The 20,236-nt window shown below is 40.8% G+C and overlaps 1 protein-coding gene across 1 annotated transcript in view; it reads right to left on the bottom strand.

The window, feature by feature from the left end:
- Positions 1–20,236, bottom strand: part of COL4A2 (collagen type IV alpha 2 chain) — a 312,542-nt gene that overhangs the window by 76,480 nt on the left and 215,826 nt on the right. Inside the window, exons 20-26 of the mRNA XM_073614494.1 lie at positions 16,866–16,976; positions 16,639–16,785; positions 15,917–16,009; positions 9,864–10,027; positions 8,615–8,687; positions 2,887–2,993; positions 362–545 (exon numbers count right to left, since the gene is read on the bottom strand). Coding sequence (XP_073470595.1) covers positions 362–545; positions 2,887–2,993; positions 8,615–8,687; positions 9,864–10,027; positions 15,917–16,009; positions 16,639–16,785; positions 16,866–16,976 — 879 coding nt within the window. The remainder of the gene's footprint in view (positions 1–361; positions 546–2,886; positions 2,994–8,614; positions 8,688–9,863; positions 10,028–15,916; positions 16,010–16,638; positions 16,786–16,865; positions 16,977–20,236) is intronic.

Below are 20,236 nucleotides of genomic sequence, written 5' to 3'. Positions count from 1 at the left end.
CAGAACTGGAGAGGATCTGCAAGGAAGAATAACAGAGGATCCCCAAATCCAGCTGTGAAGAAGATTCATGGCTGTATTAGATCAAAAGGGTGCTTCTACTAAATACTGAGCATAGGGTCTGAATACTTAGGACCGTGTGATATTTCAGTTTTTCTTTTTTAATAAATCTGCAAAAATGTCAACAATTCTGTGTTTTTCTGTCAATATGGGGTGCTGTGTGTACATTAATGAGGAAAAAAATGAACTTAAATGATTTTAGCAAATGACTGCAATATAACAAAAAGTGAAAAATTTAAGGGGGTCTGAATACTTTCCTTCCCTACTGTACATGAACCCTGAATTTTGGAGGTATATTTCTTACCTGGTAAACCTTGAAGTCCTGGAATTCCTGGAGATCCATCTCTCCCTGGCTGTCCAGGAGCCCCACGTGCACCCTTTGGCCCTGCAAATGCTACACCTGGTAACCCAGGCTCACCTTGAGCTCCTTCAAGACCTGGAGAACCTGTAAACCCAGGCTCTCCAATTAGTCCTTTTGGAGCATCACCCTGTAACAAAAATCGCATATATTACATTAATCTTGCTACACATAGAATTGTTTATTATCCTTCATGACTTACAGCTATTTCATGCCTCCATGACAAAAGCATATTTTGCCATTTTGCATTTTGTAGACTCAATTGCTATTATTTTTTTTTTTTTGGTAGCATACCAATAAAAACATTTTTTTTAAGCAGGGAAATATTGTGAAATAGAAAAATACAATTTCTTCCTTTTCCAGAATCTTGTAAACAGTAATTTCTAATGCCCAGATACAGCAATTGAATCCTTATTGATGCTGATACCAGTACATACACGGTATTGCACATTTTCTGTGTTATATTTGGTCTCATATGTTCATTTGCAAAGCATATTTACATGCTCAACAAAGCATCTACACTGCAAAATCACATTAATATGCTTCTTTTACATTACTAGATAACCAATTTTAATTAGAACTGAATTATTTAAATTTATGTACCAACTATTTTCGTGTAAACGTATATTTGAAATAACATAAATGCAGTTTTGTCTACAGCTGTTTTTGAGTGATATTTTTTCTTTGGAGTTTGATTATACAAATTCATCCAAATTCACTCTTGAACACGATGACCAGAAAAATAATTGCCATGTAAAATAAGGACCTTGCATGTGTATTATTCATTGTCGCATGATATTTCCACCCTTCATCAGAGCACTCTCATTATGGGATTCAATTTGGCTCTCAGTGTGATGTCCAGGACCAAGGATTCTAGAAACATTTCAATCTTGGTAGTGGGTGTAGTGCTATCCTATGAAGAAGCTGCTGGAATTTGGGCCCTTTGCCCCCACACAGCACCCACAACCAGGCAACAAGAATTTTTCACACACTTCAATTGACTAAAGAAAGGAGATTTGTTTTTTGTTGAAGAACTGTGAACTCCAGACAGCAAATGAGGATTTGCTAATGTCTCTGACTACTCTAATCTAAATAGTGGAACTGAGTTGCAACAATGGGAGTGTTAATGCAGGAATAGCAAATCAACATAGTTCCAAAACAAAGGTACATTGACAAGACAGCCCCTGGCTGCTCTAGGCCCAAGATAGAGATCTGATGGGGTGCTTCTGGCTGACTTGCTTTGCACTTGAGATTCCCCCGATCCAAAACATGTGAGATATTGAAATTCACTGTCCTCTCTTTTCTTTGGGTGCATGGCTGGCTAGTACTCAGGGTGGCCGCTGTCTTGGTCTCTCTGCTTAACAGGCTGTGTTGGCTTTGCTTGGGTTCCACAGCTAAAGTCTAAATGTGACTGAGACTGGGTGATACCCTGAGGCTTCCTCTCCTTCTCTCTCTCTTCTTGCCCCTTCTTGCCCCTGCTCCCTCTCTTCTTGCCCCCGGGGGCAGAGGCCTCCAGCACGGGGGTCACCTTCAGACGGATGGACACTGGACTCTGCTCCCAGACTGCCAGGCTTCTGAGTATGTATGGGTTGTCTACCCACCTTCTGTGCCCTGCCTCCTTGGATTGGTCAAACCTCCAAAAATATTCAGGCTGCAGCCTCTGTCCCTTCACCCACTATGTTCTGGAATTATCCAGAGAGTTCCAGAAGTCAGGGGGAGGTAACAGAGCCACAGCATTTTAAGCACTACCCAATCTCCTAAACAAATTAACTACAGGGGAGCCAAACTAAATTTACTTACACTAGCAACAGTGAGGGTGCTACATAGGGATCCTGATAGTAAGATAGGCACTACATTTATTGCCTTTTGTTGGCGAGCCTCTGTGTAAGCCGCACTACAGAAACACTCCCCTTCTGTGCTCCAGGCTATGAGTGACATCACCCACAGCGTTACTTTCCTTTCTATGCATGTCTTCTGCTCTCCACAGTACTATTGGCTGCAATTGCATAAGGCAGGCTGTGATTGCCTTAAGGTTCATAACCATTGCCTCAGCCTTTTTTGCACATACAATCCAATAAGAGTGCCAAACAAACGTCCAAGAGTCCAAGATAATCTAATGATAACACTGATTCATAGCAGAATAGAGTCAACATGTTTCAGGGGCCAAACACGTTCTCCCCCCTTCAGGGTTAAAGAATTTTGACTGTGCTTAAAGGAACTTTATATGATCAGATACTAAATAAATCTGCACTGTCATTTACTGCTTGGAAAGTTTCAGCAGGCAGCCTGAAACTAACACTGACATAACCTGCCTGTCATTTTTCTAAATTAGTACCCTAATTCTGGTGTGTTAGCTTTGTGACTAAACCCCTGTTTCTCTTTGATAGAAGGTTTCCAGTGCAGTAAAAGTGCAGATCCACACGAATGCACATATTACGTTTTTTCTTTTTTGATCAGATAAATATACTTACAGGAGGACCTGAGGAGCCAGGAATACCATATAATCCGTCCTTTCCTGGAAATCCTTCAAATCCTACAGCACCTAGGGTGCCAGGGGTTCCTCGCTCACCTTTTGCACCTTTAATTACAATAGTCAGTGGTTACTTATTAAAATGTAGTTTGTAATGGGGTTATGAATTTCCTTTTTAAATTAAAAAAAATATGATACATTCCTTTTGTAGGGGTTGAGATAAGCGGAATATACAATTAACTTGTTAGTTTACCCAATGTTGATTGTTAGTGTAAAGCAATGGGTTGTTAGTGAACTATAATAACCAGCCTAATCCTTTCAACATAACATAACTCTCTCCCCGGACTTGAGATCCGAGGGCTTGCTCACTCTGCATGCATTGCCATGTATTTTGCTTAATTTTCAAATGCGAAAAAATGCACAAAGATCAAATTTATTGTTTTTAATAGGACCTACACACACCATAGAACCTGTTTGCTTCAGTGCATTTAATTTAGAAAAGGTACTGTATATGTAAATTAAAGTGCTCAAATAATAAAAACCCTTAGCACAATGCAACAAACATCACACATTCTGGTGTGAACCCAGCCAAATGCCCCGTACACACGGTCGGGCTTTGTTCGGACATTCCGACAACAAAATCCTAGGATTTTTTCCGACGGATGTTGGCTCAAACTTGTCTTGCATACACACGGTCACACAAAGTTGTCGGAAAATCTGATCGTTTTAAACGCGGTGACGTAAAACATGTACGTCGGGACTATAAACGGGGCAGTGGCCAATAGCTTTCATCTCTTTTATTTATTCTGAGCATGCGTGGCACTTTGTCCGTCGGATTTGTGTACACACGATCGGAATTTCCGACAACGGATTTTGTTGTCGGAAAATGTTATCTCCTGCTCTCCAACTTTGTGTGTCGGAAAATCCGATGGAAAATGTCCGATGGAGCCCACACACGGTCGGAATTTCCGACAACACGCTCCGATCGGACATTTTCCATCGGAAAATCCGACCGTGTGTACGGGGCATAAGAGAAGAAGACAGAGATGCAAAACACTACACATATTCTGATCATATACTGATCCCACTTCAGCTCATCCATTCTTGGTTTTTGTCTCCAGAGACTGCAATCCTTCAGCTTCCCATTTCTCTCCATATGAATCTGCACTGCAATTAATCCACCAGACTGCACCTTGTGTAAAGCAGCGGCTGGTGTGAATTAGTCCTTAAAGGTACTCGGGGAACTACAACATTTCAGAGTTTTTGCTATTTTAAGTGCATCCAGTAATTAAAAAAAGAAAATGATGAAGGAGCAGTGCACTCCAAAATGTCTGGTCTTAAGCAGGGGTGCCCAACCTTTTGAGGAGCGAACGCCACTTTAGCGACTTGGTAACCGGTCGCGGGCCACAATTAGTGGAGCGGGCAGATGACAGGTCTGCATATGCAGAGCAGACGTGGACACAACCCGCTGTACTCTATGGGCCCTCCGATCTGATCCTCCCAGACAGAAGGGGATGGATTCACGTCTGTTTTTTTTTTGTGGATCGGATTGGAGATAGACAGGTTCAAACGGACACAAGTCTGTTTACATCTGCCGCTCTATAGAGGTGGATGGAGGGTCTGATTGGGTCCAATTGAAAAACAGACAGGTGGACCCGAACAGACCGATCATGTGAAAGGGGACTAAGGCTGTTTTCACAATCATGCAATGCGGTTTACCTGCACCTCAATTGACCTCAATGTTCACTTTACTTCTTCCTCAGGATTCTGTTGGTGGACACTGCTGGTGGGTATTGCTGGCTGGTTCCCGACCCACCATCCCCGAGCACCAGTGTGACAGGAGCCAGCTCTAGAGGAAGAATGCAGCTGCATTAGAGAGCAGAGCCGATACTTCCTGTATCGCTCCTGTCACAGGCGGAGTACATTTGGTATCACTCCGCCTGTGACAAGAGATGGCGCCATACAGGAAGCATTGGCTCTGCTTCCTCTAGCGCTGGCTCCATTTTTCACACTGATACTCGAGGATAGCGGGTCGGGAACCCATGATCTGGGTTTGCCGACTCACCATCCAAAAGCAGGAGGTGTCGGGCCACATCATAGGGCACCGTGGGTCACATGTGGACCATGGGCCAGCAGTTGGGCACCCCTGCCCTACAGCCTTCGTTTGCATGTGTGCTTGATTACAGCTTTTAAAGAGCTATAACAAGGAGGATGGTTTTATGCTATAGAGCATTACTACCTAAAGTAAGGATAACAGGATGTTAACCCAAAGACTGACAATCTTAGGGGGGGTCTATAAACAATGGAATGGGTTTCAATAACTAGAACATATTTATGGCCCTTACAATTTATGGTATGATCCTATTTAACTGCAAAATTCATTTGACACGCAACTTTTTACATACTTCAGATTTTACCGCACACGGTTCTGTATCTGTTACACCCCCTTACACTTTTTATGGGAAATAATACAAGCTACACATCCCATCTTTACTAGGCAAGCTGATACAATACTTGCCAAGTGGCAACTCTGCATGCTGGCCAGTCAGTTGCCATAACAATGAAGTCTGTATAGATGCTCTATAGCTTGGAACTGCAACTAGCTTCTTAAACCTGGTTGGGTTCGGAAGCACCAGACATCTGCCCTGGCCAAAAATGTTTGAGGTAACAACAATACTGAAGTGCTGCACCTTGTGGAGCCTACAAGTTCCTGGGTAATCTACAAAAATACCTGCATGAGCCCTGACACTATATGTTGTTTCTGCGCAAATCAAAATTGGGTCCTGGAGACATAGGGGTTGATTTACTAAAACTGGAGAGTGCAAAATCTGCACTCTCCAGTTTTAGTAAATTAACTCCATAGTATGATTTGATACTAGGGGAAGTCTGAGGAGACTGTAACAAATGGCTGATCAAGGTCTACTAACATTATTGTAATCATAAATGTATCTCTAATGTTGCTCAGTGCCTGGGACAATGCAACAGGAAAATGATTAGATCTTGCAATCACAGTAGAAATATCCCTCCATACTGTTAAGAAAGAATTATCGATGACAAGAGAAAGGAAACAGTAATAAATGCCACTACATCTAGATCAACTTAGATAACATGTAAGGCAAAAGGAAAATGCTCCTCTTGTAATAATAACTTAAGTAAATTCGGATCCAGAGTACAAGTTGATTTTTAATATATTACCTTACACAATGGAAACGTGGAATACACATTAAAGTGTACCTAAGCTCAAACATTTAAAGTGTAACTGCAACTGCAGTTACACATATATAATTGTCCCCTCCTGCCTTCATTTTCGAACAGCCAGTACTATACTCACATGTCCCATATCTAATAAAATACCGTTGACAAGGCTGCACACCAGATTGTCAAAATAATGTTGGCCCGGCTCATTCGTGTTCTCTGCACTTCTATTTACGTCTAGGGTGAACTTATGAGTGTGAGCTTGTACTCTGGACTAACTATCCAGACTATTCCATTGCCAGTGATATCTTACTGGATAAAGGACAGGTGAGTATAAGATTGTCAGGGAGGACCTGGGGCTGAATGGACTACAATATAAGCGTATCTACACTGAAGGTACCTATGCTATATGTTGTTGCGCATGTACCTGTAATGTCAAAAAGTTCAATCCTCTTTCTTTTTAAGTCTTATTTTAAAAGAAAATTATATTAAAATGGCATAACCACAGACACTTCCTGTTCTATGGTGACAACACTTATTGGTAACATTGTACAACAAGCTTCAACTTCCCAGAATCATTCCCTACAGTGCTGCTGCTTCTTCTAGCACTAGACACATATCTGTAGAACAGGCTGCATGGATGTATTGCTGCTCTCTGTGTCAGAGCAGTTGTATCCATACAGTACTTCGACATATCAGCACCAATCAACAAACCTTGCTGAGGAATAGAGTTGTGGCTGGTGCTGGGAGTAAACTGGATGGAATGATACTGGACAACTGAAGCTTGTAGAACAATGCTACAAGCCTCTATCCTATTTTAGGTTGGAGTTTTGTTTAATTGTTGACCAGCTTGGTGTTAGTTCACCAGCTATTTGATAATTCGAAAGAACAAAAATCTGAAATTCGAAAATCTGAAAATTCAAAAGAACGAAAATCCGGAAATAAGAACGAAAATTTGAAAGAATAAAAATCTGAAAATAGGAACGGAAATCCGAAAATCCAAAAGAACAAAGAACATTCAGATAATTTCTATTATAATTAAATTATTAAGTTTATTAACCATTATTATAGTTTTATGATTATCATTATTATTATTATTATTATTTATTATTATAATAATAATAAAAATAATAATAATAAAAACTATAATAATAGTTATAAACAATTAAATAATAGGTATTGGAATTTCCTTTCAAACTTGGCTGTTAGTGAACGTAACAAATTATTAACCTTTATTATAGTTTTTTTATTTTTGTTATTATTTATTAATAATAAATAATAATAATAATAAAAACTATAATAATAGTTATAAAGAAATAACATTATAGGTATTGGAATTTCCTTTCAAATTTGTCTACCTGTTAGTTAACGTAACGAATTTATCCAAATTTATGAATTTTTGAAATAACGAATACTGCATCTATACGAATGAAACGTACTGAATTAGAATTTTTCTGAATTTCCAAATTACCGAAATAACAAATACTGCATCTATACGAATGGAATGTACCGAATTAGAATTTTACAGAATTTACAAATTCATTTGAAATGACAAGTTTTGATCATAACGAATGATACGAAAAATGAAAAAAAGAAAAACGAATAAAATGAAAAAAAAACAAAACATAATTTTCGGCAGTGCACATGTCTAGGAATTAATAGCAGATCAGTGGTAGCCTTGACATTTTAGCAGCTCTAACTTTGTGCACCACAGTCATTGCGATGAAAAATGTGTAAAATTGTTTAAACAGCCCTATGACTTCAATAATACAACTGTTTTAGCAATGTATCACTATGTAGGTTGTAGTCTAGAATGCATTTGCTACTTTTCTCCCTGGCTTCCTATATGCATATGTTAGCAGAATTCATATATGATAGTTCCATTTATCACTGTAAACTGAGTGTCTGTGGATCATATCACCAGAGGAGTACGTGGTTATCGGAATAAAATGTATCTATGATCAAATACAAAATCATATGTCAATTTCCATGTTGTTTTTCAATTATTTGTAGCTTAATCCTATTATTATGAATGATTCTGCAGTTTTTAAACTTACTTTGTGAAGATTCCCCACACATTTATTTCCTTGAAGTCTGTGACACGTATTCACTATGCCTTGTAAATAGGCACTGCTGTGTCACAGAATTCACAGAGCCTTCCTTATGAACTTCAGATTTGATGAGAGTTTCAGGAGGTAGAGTCAGAACAGGAAATACAGCTTTCAGGCAGCAGGGTACCATGGGATATGTAGTCTTTAGGATCAAAAGTAAACCAAAGTAATGAGCAGAGGAGAACTGGAAAGCATGCATGAAATCCAGGAATTTGTAGAAAGAGATGGCTAGCAGAGAGACAGCAATCACAACAGGAAGAGAGATTAAGTTAGGATTAACGAGAAGTTTAAATTGAATTGTCAAATATAACTATTGTTTGTATTGCTATTACAATGCTGATGGTACAAAAAAAAAGTATTGTATGTGCTGTGACTGATAATTTCTTTTAATAAGGTAGAGAGAATTTTGAAAGGAAGAATTACCTTTTTCGGTAGCGTTTACTTTGTCTCCTTTCTCTCCCACAGGACCAGGAAGACCATTAAAGCCCGGAAGCCCCTTTGAGCAGATAATATCAGTTAGTTACAAAATGGTTTCATAAAGATATGTTAAAATGATCCACTTTTCATTATGTGACATGGCATGCAAATGGATATACTGTATTTCCTTTTTTGCAGCCAACATAGTACTGCTTCACTGTTAAGGTTTTGCAATTTGTGGTATACTGGGCTGTTTTATAGACCACATACCTTTTTACAATATAACTACCGTAAATCCAAAAATAAAACTTAGAGACATTTACTCAAAACATATGGATCAAGAAATAACAAATAACAATATATCATATAAGTAATAAAAAATATAGTTAAAATACTTCAAGAAACTTACATCTCACTGAGGTCTACTAACCTGGATGGATTTCAAAATCTAATATGTCAACAGAGTGAGTAGGGGACACTAAAGTATACCTAGGAAATGAAGGTGAACATTTTAATTCCAGCCCCACTGGGGAGATATTCCCTCACTTTCTTTGTGGTTACCTAGATAGGAAGTGAGGCTAAACTTTCCAAATGAGCACAAAGATAGCCATAAAAACCTGACAAAGGGTGTTTGTACCTTAGTCACTATATGCACATTTTGCTGGTGATTCAGCGTGACAGAGGCTGGAGATGTGGCCTATATGTGAGGGATTACCCATAATGACTATATAAACTTATAATGATAACAGGATTTGTTTTCTAATAACCAGGACCCAGGTCATAATCCTAATCCATAATCTGCTAGACTGTAAACTCTAACGGGCGATTCCTCCTGTATTGAATTGTATTGTAACTGTACTGTCCGCCCTTATATCGTAAGGCGCTGTGCAAACTGTTGGCGCTATATAAATCCTGTATAATAATAATAAGGTTGATTGACAGCCATACTTTAAGATTGAGCATATATTTGTTTCACTTTGCAAGCAGTACTATGATATAATAGTTGATATAATAGATGCATGTAACAAATTATACAACTGGGTTGATTAACAAAGATAATTTTATTTGTACTGGATCCGTAATTATTTTTGGCACATGCCTTGATAGGACAATTCTGTTGACATATTTTTGAAAATACACATATATCTTTGAAAGATTGCTTTTGACTAATATTTCTTTATTCAACCATATCATTCAACTATATAAGCTTGATTTACAGGTATCAGATTATATAACATCAAATAAAATGTCTCACCTTAATACCAGGAGCACCTGGAAGACCAGGACCTCCTCTGTCTCCTTTTTCACCTTTAGGACCAATTTCGCCAGTAAGGCCAGGAAAGCCTATGGGGCCTGGATCCCCAGCAGGTCCCTTTGTAGCTTCATCACCAGCTGAACATTTGCATTCTCCCTGTTCACCTGGAATATATGTAAAGTGTGAAGACAAAGAGCACACAGAAATCTGTAATACAAAATCATGAACTTATTAGCAGCAGAAAAGTAACAAGTGCAAACTGTAATGCAAGCCCTCAAATTTTCCACTTGCCTACTCGCATTTTGCGAGTGAAAATGAGGGCTTGCGAGCGTGGGCTGTCTGGGAGAGGGGGGGAGGGAGTGAGCACCTCCGGCAGGGAGCTGTTCTCCCAGCGACTGCCCCGGGAAAGATAGCTTGGAGGAGGAGGGCCGTCGGATCACAGAGCGCGAATATAGCCCGCTGTAACAGCTTACATTAAAATTGCTCTCTGCTCTTGGTTACACACAGCCCCACCTCCTGATATGTGTCTGTGATAGACAGAATGCCAGTCCAATGCTGGGATGCATTCTGTCTATCACAGTTGCAGGTCAGGAGGCGGAGCTGTGTGTAACCAAGAGCAGACAGCAATTCTAATGTAAGCTGTTACAGGGGCTATATCCGCGCTCTGTGATCCGACGGCTCTCCTCTTCCTCCACTCTCTCTTCCCCTGTGATGATCTGGCCGCCCCTCTCTCTTCCTCGGCACAGGTCACGCTGCAATTGTGGGCACAGGTGAGGCTGTAATGGTGGGCACAGGTGAGGCTGCAATGGTGGGCACAGGTCATGCTGCAATGATGGGCACAGGTCACGCTGCAATGATGTGCACTGATTATGCTGCAATGGTGGTCACAGGTCACGCTGCAATGATGGGCACAGGTGAGGCTGCAATGGTGGGCGCAGGTGAGGCTGCAATGGTAGGCACAGGTCACGCTGCAATGATGGGCACAGGTCACGCTGCAATGATGGGCACTGATTACGCTGCAATGGTGGTCACAGGTCATGCTGCAATGATGGGCACAGGTGAGGCTGCAATGGTGGGCACAGGTGAGGCTGCAATGGTGGGCACAGGTCACGCTGCAATGCTGGGCACAGGTAAGGCTGCAATGGTGGGCACAGGTCATGCTGCAATGATGGGCACAGATGAGGCTGCAAGGGTGGGCACAGGTCACGCTGCAAAGATGGACACAGGTGAGGCTGCAATGGCGGGCACAGGTGAGGCTGCAATGGCGGGCACAGGTGAGGCTGCAATGGTGGGCACAGGTCACGCTGCAATTATGGGCACAGGTGAGACTGCAAGGGTGAGCACAGGTGAGGCTGCAATGGTGGGCACAGGTCACGCTGCAATTATGGGCACAGGTAAGACTGCAAGGGTGAGCACAGGTGAGGCTGCAATGGTGGGCACAGGTCACGCTGCAATTATGGGCACAGGTGAGGCTACATTGGAGGGCACAGGTCACGCTGCATTGATGGGCACTGACGAGGCTGCATTGATGGACACTGATGAGGCTGTGCTGATGGGCACTGGTGAGGCTGTATTGATGGGCACTGGTAAAGTTGTTGTTAATATTTATTTTTGTAACTTAATTCTGGATTAAACATTTAAGTGTCATTTCATGATATAATTTATGAGGGCGTGTTTAGGGGCGGAATTAGAGTTGGTGCAGGGCAGGGTTGGGTGGGGCAACTGGTGGGGAGTAACCCTTAAGGCCTGGCTAGTAGCTCAGGAATTTTGAGCTCTGCTGTAATGTATACACAATTTATCAATAAAATCTATTTGTAATGAGAATCTTTAATGTGACATTTAGGTACTATACATTGCCAGCCTCTGTTACCAATCAAGAATATAATTTTTACCTTCCACTGCTCTGCACTCTAAATATGCATGTGTACAAAGGTATGCACAGCTTATTGCATTAGGGTGTACACCCTAAAGCTCAAACCCACATGTGTCTGTGTAACTATGTCTGTGTTTGTGTCTCTACATATATATGACCCCACCACATCGATCTCTGCTGGCGCAGTGAAATTGAAGTGTGTAAACACTTCTCTTATGTAAAAGATATCTGTTCAAAGTAAACGCTTACCAGGATGTCAGACAAAAATGTGTTCTTTACAGATGGCTGCAATGCACATGGAACATAATAACAAGATAAGACTTCCTAAAATGATATCTAATTTGCAACAGTGATGATTTACATCAGTGACATTTAGGTAATGTTATTATGTGTTAGCACTTATAGGTGTACCTGCCTGAACTTCCGCCACAGCTGCAATGTAAACACAGCAGAGGAGATGCTGGGAGATATCATTGACCAAATATGGTCATGACTGTATTTGCTCAAGTGGAACCCCACCACTGTGTTCACATTTCTGCAGTGTCGGGGATCTGTCATGTAGTGATTGGATTGCCGTGTAAACATTGTTTATTTTATTTTGTAATGTAATGTAATTGAAGGACTTTTTTTAAGGTGTTGGTGTGTTTATTTTCATTTAATTTTTTTGTGGGAATGAGTAATACGTGATAATATACCCCTGTATTATTCCCCTGGGAGGGTGTAGAAAACTTGGGGTCCCTTTATTATTTAGGAGGGCTTCCAGATTTCTTTATGAGCCCCACATCCTTTTTGTGGAACCAGATGTATGGAAGAGGCTCTTGTACCTCAACATTGGTGCAAGGTGTCTAAAAGGAGGGAGGGGAGCACACACTCTATGTCCTTCATTTTCTGGCCACCCAGCATGAATGCCTAGATAAGGGTTTGGTTGGAATATTAAGCGCAATTCCGGTATTACGTTTTAAAACACTAGTTTATTAAAATAATAAAAAACAGACTCACATTTTGGAAGAATGAAACAGAGCTCAAATATCAAATAGCAGCGATCGTGAAGGGTCCACCTAGTGTTTTAAAACGTTATTACGCTATGTGAGTTTTGTTTGCTCCTTGCATGGCATATGAAACTACACGTTTGGCTTATGCTGGATTACCTATGGGAGAGGAAGCCGTGCGAACCCCCTCTTTTCTTTCCACCATCTGTTGATGACATCTGACAAGACGCATTTCCCAGAACCAGTGGTTATTATGCTTTTTTGACTTGTCTGGCGTACGCCATTTCAGGTCAATTTTTTTCGGTAAGCCTCCTCTACTCCTGGTGTTGGCCCCGGCACTGATGTACAATCTATGCACACTTGTGGTCTCCCTTCTGTGAATACCATCTGGCCACGCATCACCCCATTTGAACTCTGTTGATGTTTTCTTCACTATTTTTCTACACATTTTTTATGGACTTTTAAAGTTTCATGTTTTTTATGTTTGGTGTCTGGCTCATGGAACCAGCATGGGTTTCTACTAATCACTGGCACATCTGATGATTAAGTATTATTGTGTATTTACTTTATATGTGATCAACACTGATTAATTATTTGACACTATCCATTTTATGGTCATACATTTTTTGGTAGTATTCACCATTTTTATATGTCTATATTGTAATACACACGGCTGTGGATGTGATATATAGCGCCACACTTTTGTTTCTTTAGCTTTGGCTGTCTTGAATGGGTTTCTTATTCATGAACAGCTTACTTTTGATTGTGATCTATGATTAGCAAAGCTAATCACATGGTACAGGTAGCCAGTGATTGCTTTGAGCTAATCACAGATCATGACAGTAAGCAAGCTGTTCATGAATGGAAAACCATTCATGACAGGTTGTTTACAATGTTATCAGGTGATTGATATGATCACCTGATAACAGGTTATATTTGAATGGACTTAAATCACACTGAATCACACCAAAAGTAGTGAATGTACTACTTTTAAAAATGCACTGCAATTAGATTACATATTACTTTGGTACCATGCGATCCAGTGCAGACAAACAAACTGAATTTGCTATCACCTGAATTGGTGTCTGGAATGTTTTCTGTAGCCAGCTTACAATGTATCTGTTGTTGACAGGTATTTTTTTTACAAGCCAAACTAAACTTAAAGTGCATGTAAAGACAAAACTTTTCTTTTTAATTTTCGATGGAGTAGGAAAGCATTATTACCATAGCTCCCAACTGTCCCTGATTTCGAGGGACTGTTCCTGATTTGGAACAAAGTCCCCCTGTCCCTCTTTCCTCCTCATTTGTCCCTCATTTTGGTCTGATCTATATAGTTGCATATAAAATGCACTTTTTATCCTTCAAAAAAGTGTTTCCCAGTGCTAAAAAGTGCTAAAAGTTCTAAATTGCTGAATTTGTATATTTCAAAAGCCAGTATAAAGGAATAGTAGTGGTTAAAAAACAAATCATTTTTTTGTAGAATTCTCCTTTATGTGGGCGTGTCAGGGGGGGTGTCCTATGTCTACATACTTTTAATAATAGGTGTTCCTTATTCCCATCTGAAAAAGTTAGGAGGTATGTATTACCCTTATCTGCTTGTTTTTTTTTTTTTATGTTTGTATCCTAGTGGGGAGATTTCCTTTCACTTTCTCTTTTAGAGAACCAACAGAAAGTGGGAGGAAATCTACCTAAAGTGAGAGAAACTCCCATTTTAGTTGTTACCGGAATATTTGTCCCCATTTTTTAACACACCTGGGGACAGGCACCTGCACATATGTCAAATTGGGAGCAATGGCCGTGTTCTTGCAGCTGCTGCATCCCAAATGACATGAATGGGACTGCTCACATGTGGATGCATTGAACACCTGTGCATCCTGTGTGGGCAAGCACAGACCTTTGCACGGGGGTACGTGTAGCACCCTCATTCGTTTAGGCTGCTAGGCAAAATTTCCTTTTTGGCTTCACTGAAGTCAGTGGAACAGTAATCTATTGTTTTTTTCTGGTCAGGGTTTCCTAGCTGGTGTTTGATTTCTCTCACCTGCTTCTGGAAGAAGCTTCCAGAATACAGAGCAGGGAGAGTTAAATGTCCAGTATGAATATTTATCATGCCCCAGCCATTTCCGGGGACGTGATAAATGTATGAGAGGCCTTTCCTTAGTGTTCTTTCCCCTTCAGAGAGGGTTTCAGTTCTCATGGCGCTACTGCCCCTGGGAGGCAGCTATGCTGAGTCAAGGATTTGGGCCTCAGCAAGTGCTGAGCTGAGGGCCTAGTGAAGGTTACTGATGGATTTTTGCTGGAAGGTACTGCCCTGAAGTCTTGGTCTAGAGAATAATCTTTTAGCTCCCTTTGGCTCACTCCCTCACCCTCTACAGTAACTGTGGAAGCTGGATGGCAGACAACCCCTAAGATCTTGTGAGTAAGACCTGTGTTTGTGACCTTCATGTGTGCCTGCAGCTATTTGTGTTAGAAGTTTGTCCTCCTATTAATTGTTTTTAAGTATCCTGAACCCCTTTACTGTTTCATGTTACTCAGCAATAACATCTCCTAGACTGAGCCCGTATGGTTGGTGTGCATTGAACCATGCTTGTGACTGGCAGCCTCTGTACCAGCATGGAAAACCTGGGCATATTCTCAATGGCCTATTTGGGGGTGAGCGCTACGTACACTATAGTATAACTGTTTGAACGAAGCCTAAAAGCTGGCAGAGGATCTAACCTTTTCCACACTTTACAAAAAACAAAAATAAAAAGTTTTGCCATTACATACATATTAATGTGCCAAAAAAGTCATGAACTGCAGTAGCTATATTAATGTTTCATGACCACATTAAAATTATTTAAAATGCATATCAAGTCAACATTTTCTTCTAGTTTTGGATGGAGTAGGCAAAGATTAGAACCCTGTTGGGTATTAATCAGGGATACAACCAGATAAAAACCAGACAGGCCTTCTCCTTCCAAGCTAGAGAAAAGCATTTTTTCTTCTTTCTGTGTTGCTGATGTAGCGTTCCCATTGCTTCCTGTCTGGTGAAATATTGTCAACAGGGCAGAAAAATTGAGTAATTCTCTTAGACCCCTGGAAAGCAGTAAAAAATCTAACATAGGTTCTTACCCCTATCTACTCTTTGCAAAACCAAGGAAACAAGTCTTGACTGAACATGCACTTTATAACACTAATATAAATATAATCACCTTTAAGTCCTTTTAAACCAGCAAAGCCAGGATATCCATCTGATCCATCATTTCCTGGGGATCCTTTAGCACCTTTTCTTCCAATGCGCCCACCTAAAAAGGCAATATGAAGCTGTGTGCTGTAATTTGAATACAATTCATTTCCAAGATTAGCTTTTTTCCATTGCTAATGGAACTGAATGTAGGTGAAACTCCCTCTTTGTACCAAGAAGTACTAAATACTTCTTGTTTAATAAATGAGAGAGGAACAAAGATGGAGAGAAGGAAAGAGAGAACAAGATGAATCTCTGATATAAAAAAGGACATTATAGCTCTGACCTCACTATATTAGTATACTTGTAGAAACATATCTATACTATAGTCAAAAAAACTTGTGCTGAGCTAAATATTGTGGCTGCCACTGCCGATCTGCTTCTGGAAAAGTTGCCCAGCAGAGAGTTTGACCCTCTGATGTCAGTACTGAGTCACTGTCAGAGTGAAGTCAAAACTCCTTACCCCTGTGCACAATAGCTCCAGGTCAGTGTCTTTGAAAGTATTGAAGCTGGGTGATCACCATGACTGCTGGGCATTTTAGCAATGACAGCCCCATTTCTCAAAGTACAGATTTCCTTTAAGACTATCTTGGCAAGAAATGTAAAGTCGTTCACTTTTAGTAAGAAACTATTGGCTACAGGTGCAGGTATCTGCCTTTCTTTTGATTTAAATATACAATTTCTACTTACCTGGATACCCTGGAAAACCATTGGGTCCTCTTGGGCCAGGCTCTCCTGGTTCTCCATATCTCCCTTTTTGAAAAGCAGGTAATCCCGGGTTTCCTTGATATCCTTTTTGACCTTTTTCACCCTTCAATCCAGGAGATCCTGGAGGACCTATGCAAGAACGAATATTTAGTCAGTGACCTAATAAAATAATCAAAAACACAATACAATGATGTCACATCAAAAATTACCTGGGAAAAAGCTGGGTAAACCCTTTAAGCCCGGAAGGCCAGGACTTCCTTTCTCTCCAGTTTCTCCATCAAGACCAACATTACCAGGAAATCCTGCATCTCCTTGTTCTCCTGTAAGCATGTAACAGATTGAGAGCAATTTGTTTGTACCACTAGAAATGTTGTCAGTTATGATTGCTTCTTCCTCCATAGCTCCCCTGCCTAAATCCATCACTGTAACACTAGACAGCCTGCTTTAAACGAAGACTTTGTTTACTAACTTATTTAATTTTTTTGTGTTTAGACATTTTATTGTTTTTTATCTGTTTTTTGTACACTATTTCTTATTAAAGATTTAATATGTGACAAAGGATTCCTTGGGCCATATGGTAGCTGCCTGCCTTTTGTCCCATTTTATTGGTCGAAACTACAGACTTCTGTTAATGCACATGTGGCTGCTCCGAATCATTCACTTTACAGCAAGTATATTTTCCATCTTTGTGCATTGCCTCCCCTGACACATCAGTCAGTATGTTGCCCTCCCTTATCTTCAATCCCCTGCTAGCCAGCAAATGTATGTTCAGGTTCTGGCAGCCCCTCTCCACCCACTGCAGAAACCTGCACTGATCCCAGCAGCAGCCTGGGAAGCCTGCAGCCCTCTCTCACCCCTAATTTTCTACAAGTTGACTACTTTCTTCACCTCCTGGCAGCTGCTCTTCTCAATCTCACACTGAATTCATGCCTGATGCTGGGAGTCAGTGTTCATAGCTGTCAGCCACCTGCACAGTGGGAATCATCCTCCTTATATGTCACTGTCCTCTGATGTGTCCTGTGCTGTGCAGATATAGAAAATGATCACAGCTTCTTACTGTGCATTAAAGAAATTGAGAGCATGTTGGCAGGTGTTAGTGCCCTTTCATTTTTGCCCTTCCTTTGGTGATGTAGCAGGTGGATCATTGCGGTGTGTGTGTGTAAGCAGGTGAGTCCCACACAGAGGGAAGGTACTTCCCCATCTGTGAGCACATAATTTAAATCAACATTGTAGGGCTGGAAGGGGCGTGACAGCTTTAAGTACTGGGAGATACAGGATAATGCATGGCATCCAGTATCTCCTAATAGAAGGCCTGAGGGCGTGGCACAAAACTGACTGCAAGATACCAGCACACTGTACAACTGATCGGAATTCTGTATATCCTTGCAGGGATCCTATTGAGGCAAGCTGACCAAGCCAGTATAGATCTGCTTCCATGCTTAGCGCGGTCAGTTTGAAACAGGAACCACAAGGAACTGGTAGGCTCACCAGGTATATAACAGAAACCTACAGAATAAATTACAGGCTACATTTACAAACAAGTATATGACTAATCAAACAAATATGGATTTTTTATTTTTATTTTTAGGGTAACATACACTTTAAAAAGACACTGACCATAACAAATAAACCACTATACATTCCCTTTAGGCACATTTTAGGATGTGGTACAAAATCTTATCGTCATACAGAACTATACTGACATAGGGTAAATGTTTTCACAACAAGTGCATTACATAATCACCTTTATAATTGTAAGGTGGGTTTAAATGCAAGGTCAATTTTTTGTGCATGGTTTAGAACTAAGAAGGCTGATTTACTACAAAAAAAAAAAAATGAGATTCTGCACTTAAAAATGTGTGATTTTTTACATCAATTATCCAGTCATGTGAAAAGCAAAATTCCTGTACAACATTACATATAAAATCATGTGCATATGTTTTACATATGATTGGCTAATTGAAGTAAATTACTACACAGTTTTGAGTAAATATTCTCAATTCCTTCAGTAAATTATACCAAACGGGCACTTAATTTTTTCAATAAGATTTACATTTAAAAAACTTGTCTTCCTATTATCACATCCCAATGCACCGAGCTCTGTTGATGGGCGAGTGAGATCCTGTCATTCAACTGCTCCTCTTCCATTCACAGTAGGGATGCACCAATACCAGTTTTTTAAGACCAAGAATGAGTACCGATACTTTTTTTTAAGTACTCGCTGATACCTATTTTTAGCCCTGGCTCACAATTGGATGCATTTTGAACCGCATTTGACTTGCATGACATGTAAACCAGACCGACTTTCTATGGAGCCAGTTCACATATGTAGCCGCAGGATGATTTAAAAAAAGAAGTCAGGTATGATTTTCAGGGAGAAGACAGTGATTATTAGTAGGGGCTATAGCAGCCGCTTGCAATAATCTTAATGCCCCGTACACACGGTCGGACATTGATCGGCCATTCCGACAACAAAATCCTAGGATTTTTTCCGACGGATGTTGGCTCAAACTTGTCTTGCATACACACGGTCACACAAAGTTGTCGGAAAATCCGATCGTTCTGAACGCGGTGACGTAAAACACGTATGTCGGGACTCTAAACGGGGCAGTAGCCAATAGCTTTCATCTCTTTATTTATTCTGAGCATGCGTGGCACTTTGTGCGTCAGATTTGTGTACACACGATCGGAAATTCCGACAACGGATTTTGTTGTCGGAAAATTTTATAGCCTGCTCTCAAACTTTGTGTGTCGGAAAATCCGATGGAAAATGTGTGATGGAGCCTACACATGGTCGGACTTTCCGACAGCAAGGTCCTATCACACATTTTCCGTCGGAAAAACCGACCGTGTGTACGGGGCATTAGAGAATCCAGCAGGCTGGTTGTACCCAAGTTGATCGATCAATCAACTTGGTACATTCAGCCTGACCATTAACAGTTTGAAACTCGGCCGGTTCCTGCTGAATGTGTGTATGGCCAGCGTTAGCACATATATCTGTAGTGTTTACTTGTCTCTCTCCAAAGCTCTTAGTGTCCTTTCTCTCCTATGCTTCGTTCCTCTGTTATGAGCATAAGTCACTTCTGAGAAGTTTTCCGGAGACATGAGATACATTTGTGTTGGGGAGGAAGATAAGCACACAGTTGGAATATTTAGAACACAGATCTGCATATTCCTTTGTTCCTCTGCCTATGTGAAGGGGGGGGGGGGTGTTCTTTCCTCCAATCAGCTCTTACACAGTGTGTAAGAGCTGAAACTGCAGCTCTCCATCCTCTCTTCTGTACTCCTCACAGATGCAGAAGGATTTTACCACAATTGTGCTCATTTGAAGGGTTGTAGACAAGAGAAGACTGCAGATAAACAAGTAAGGCTGGGTTCACACTTAGTACGGACGTGGCTCACAGCAGGAGTCTGGTGTGTCCCTGTTCTCCGTTTTAGGGACAAATCAGGCCCGAAACAGAGCCAAAGATGCACAGGACTCCTGTGCAATCCGCTCCGCAGCCGCCACGGAGATGTGTGAACCGGCTACATTGAGAGCCAGTCACACTCTCCTGTCATGCGAATTGCATGTGGGGAAACC

This window comes from Aquarana catesbeiana, linkage group LG02 (assembly GCF_042186555.1).
Source record: "Aquarana catesbeiana isolate 2022-GZ linkage group LG02, ASM4218655v1, whole genome shotgun sequence".
Classification (NCBI taxonomy): Eukaryota; Metazoa; Chordata; class Amphibia; order Anura; family Ranidae; genus Aquarana; species Aquarana catesbeiana.
The sequence above is the reverse complement of the archived record's forward strand: the minus strand, read 5'-3'. Positions and strand labels throughout refer to the sequence as shown.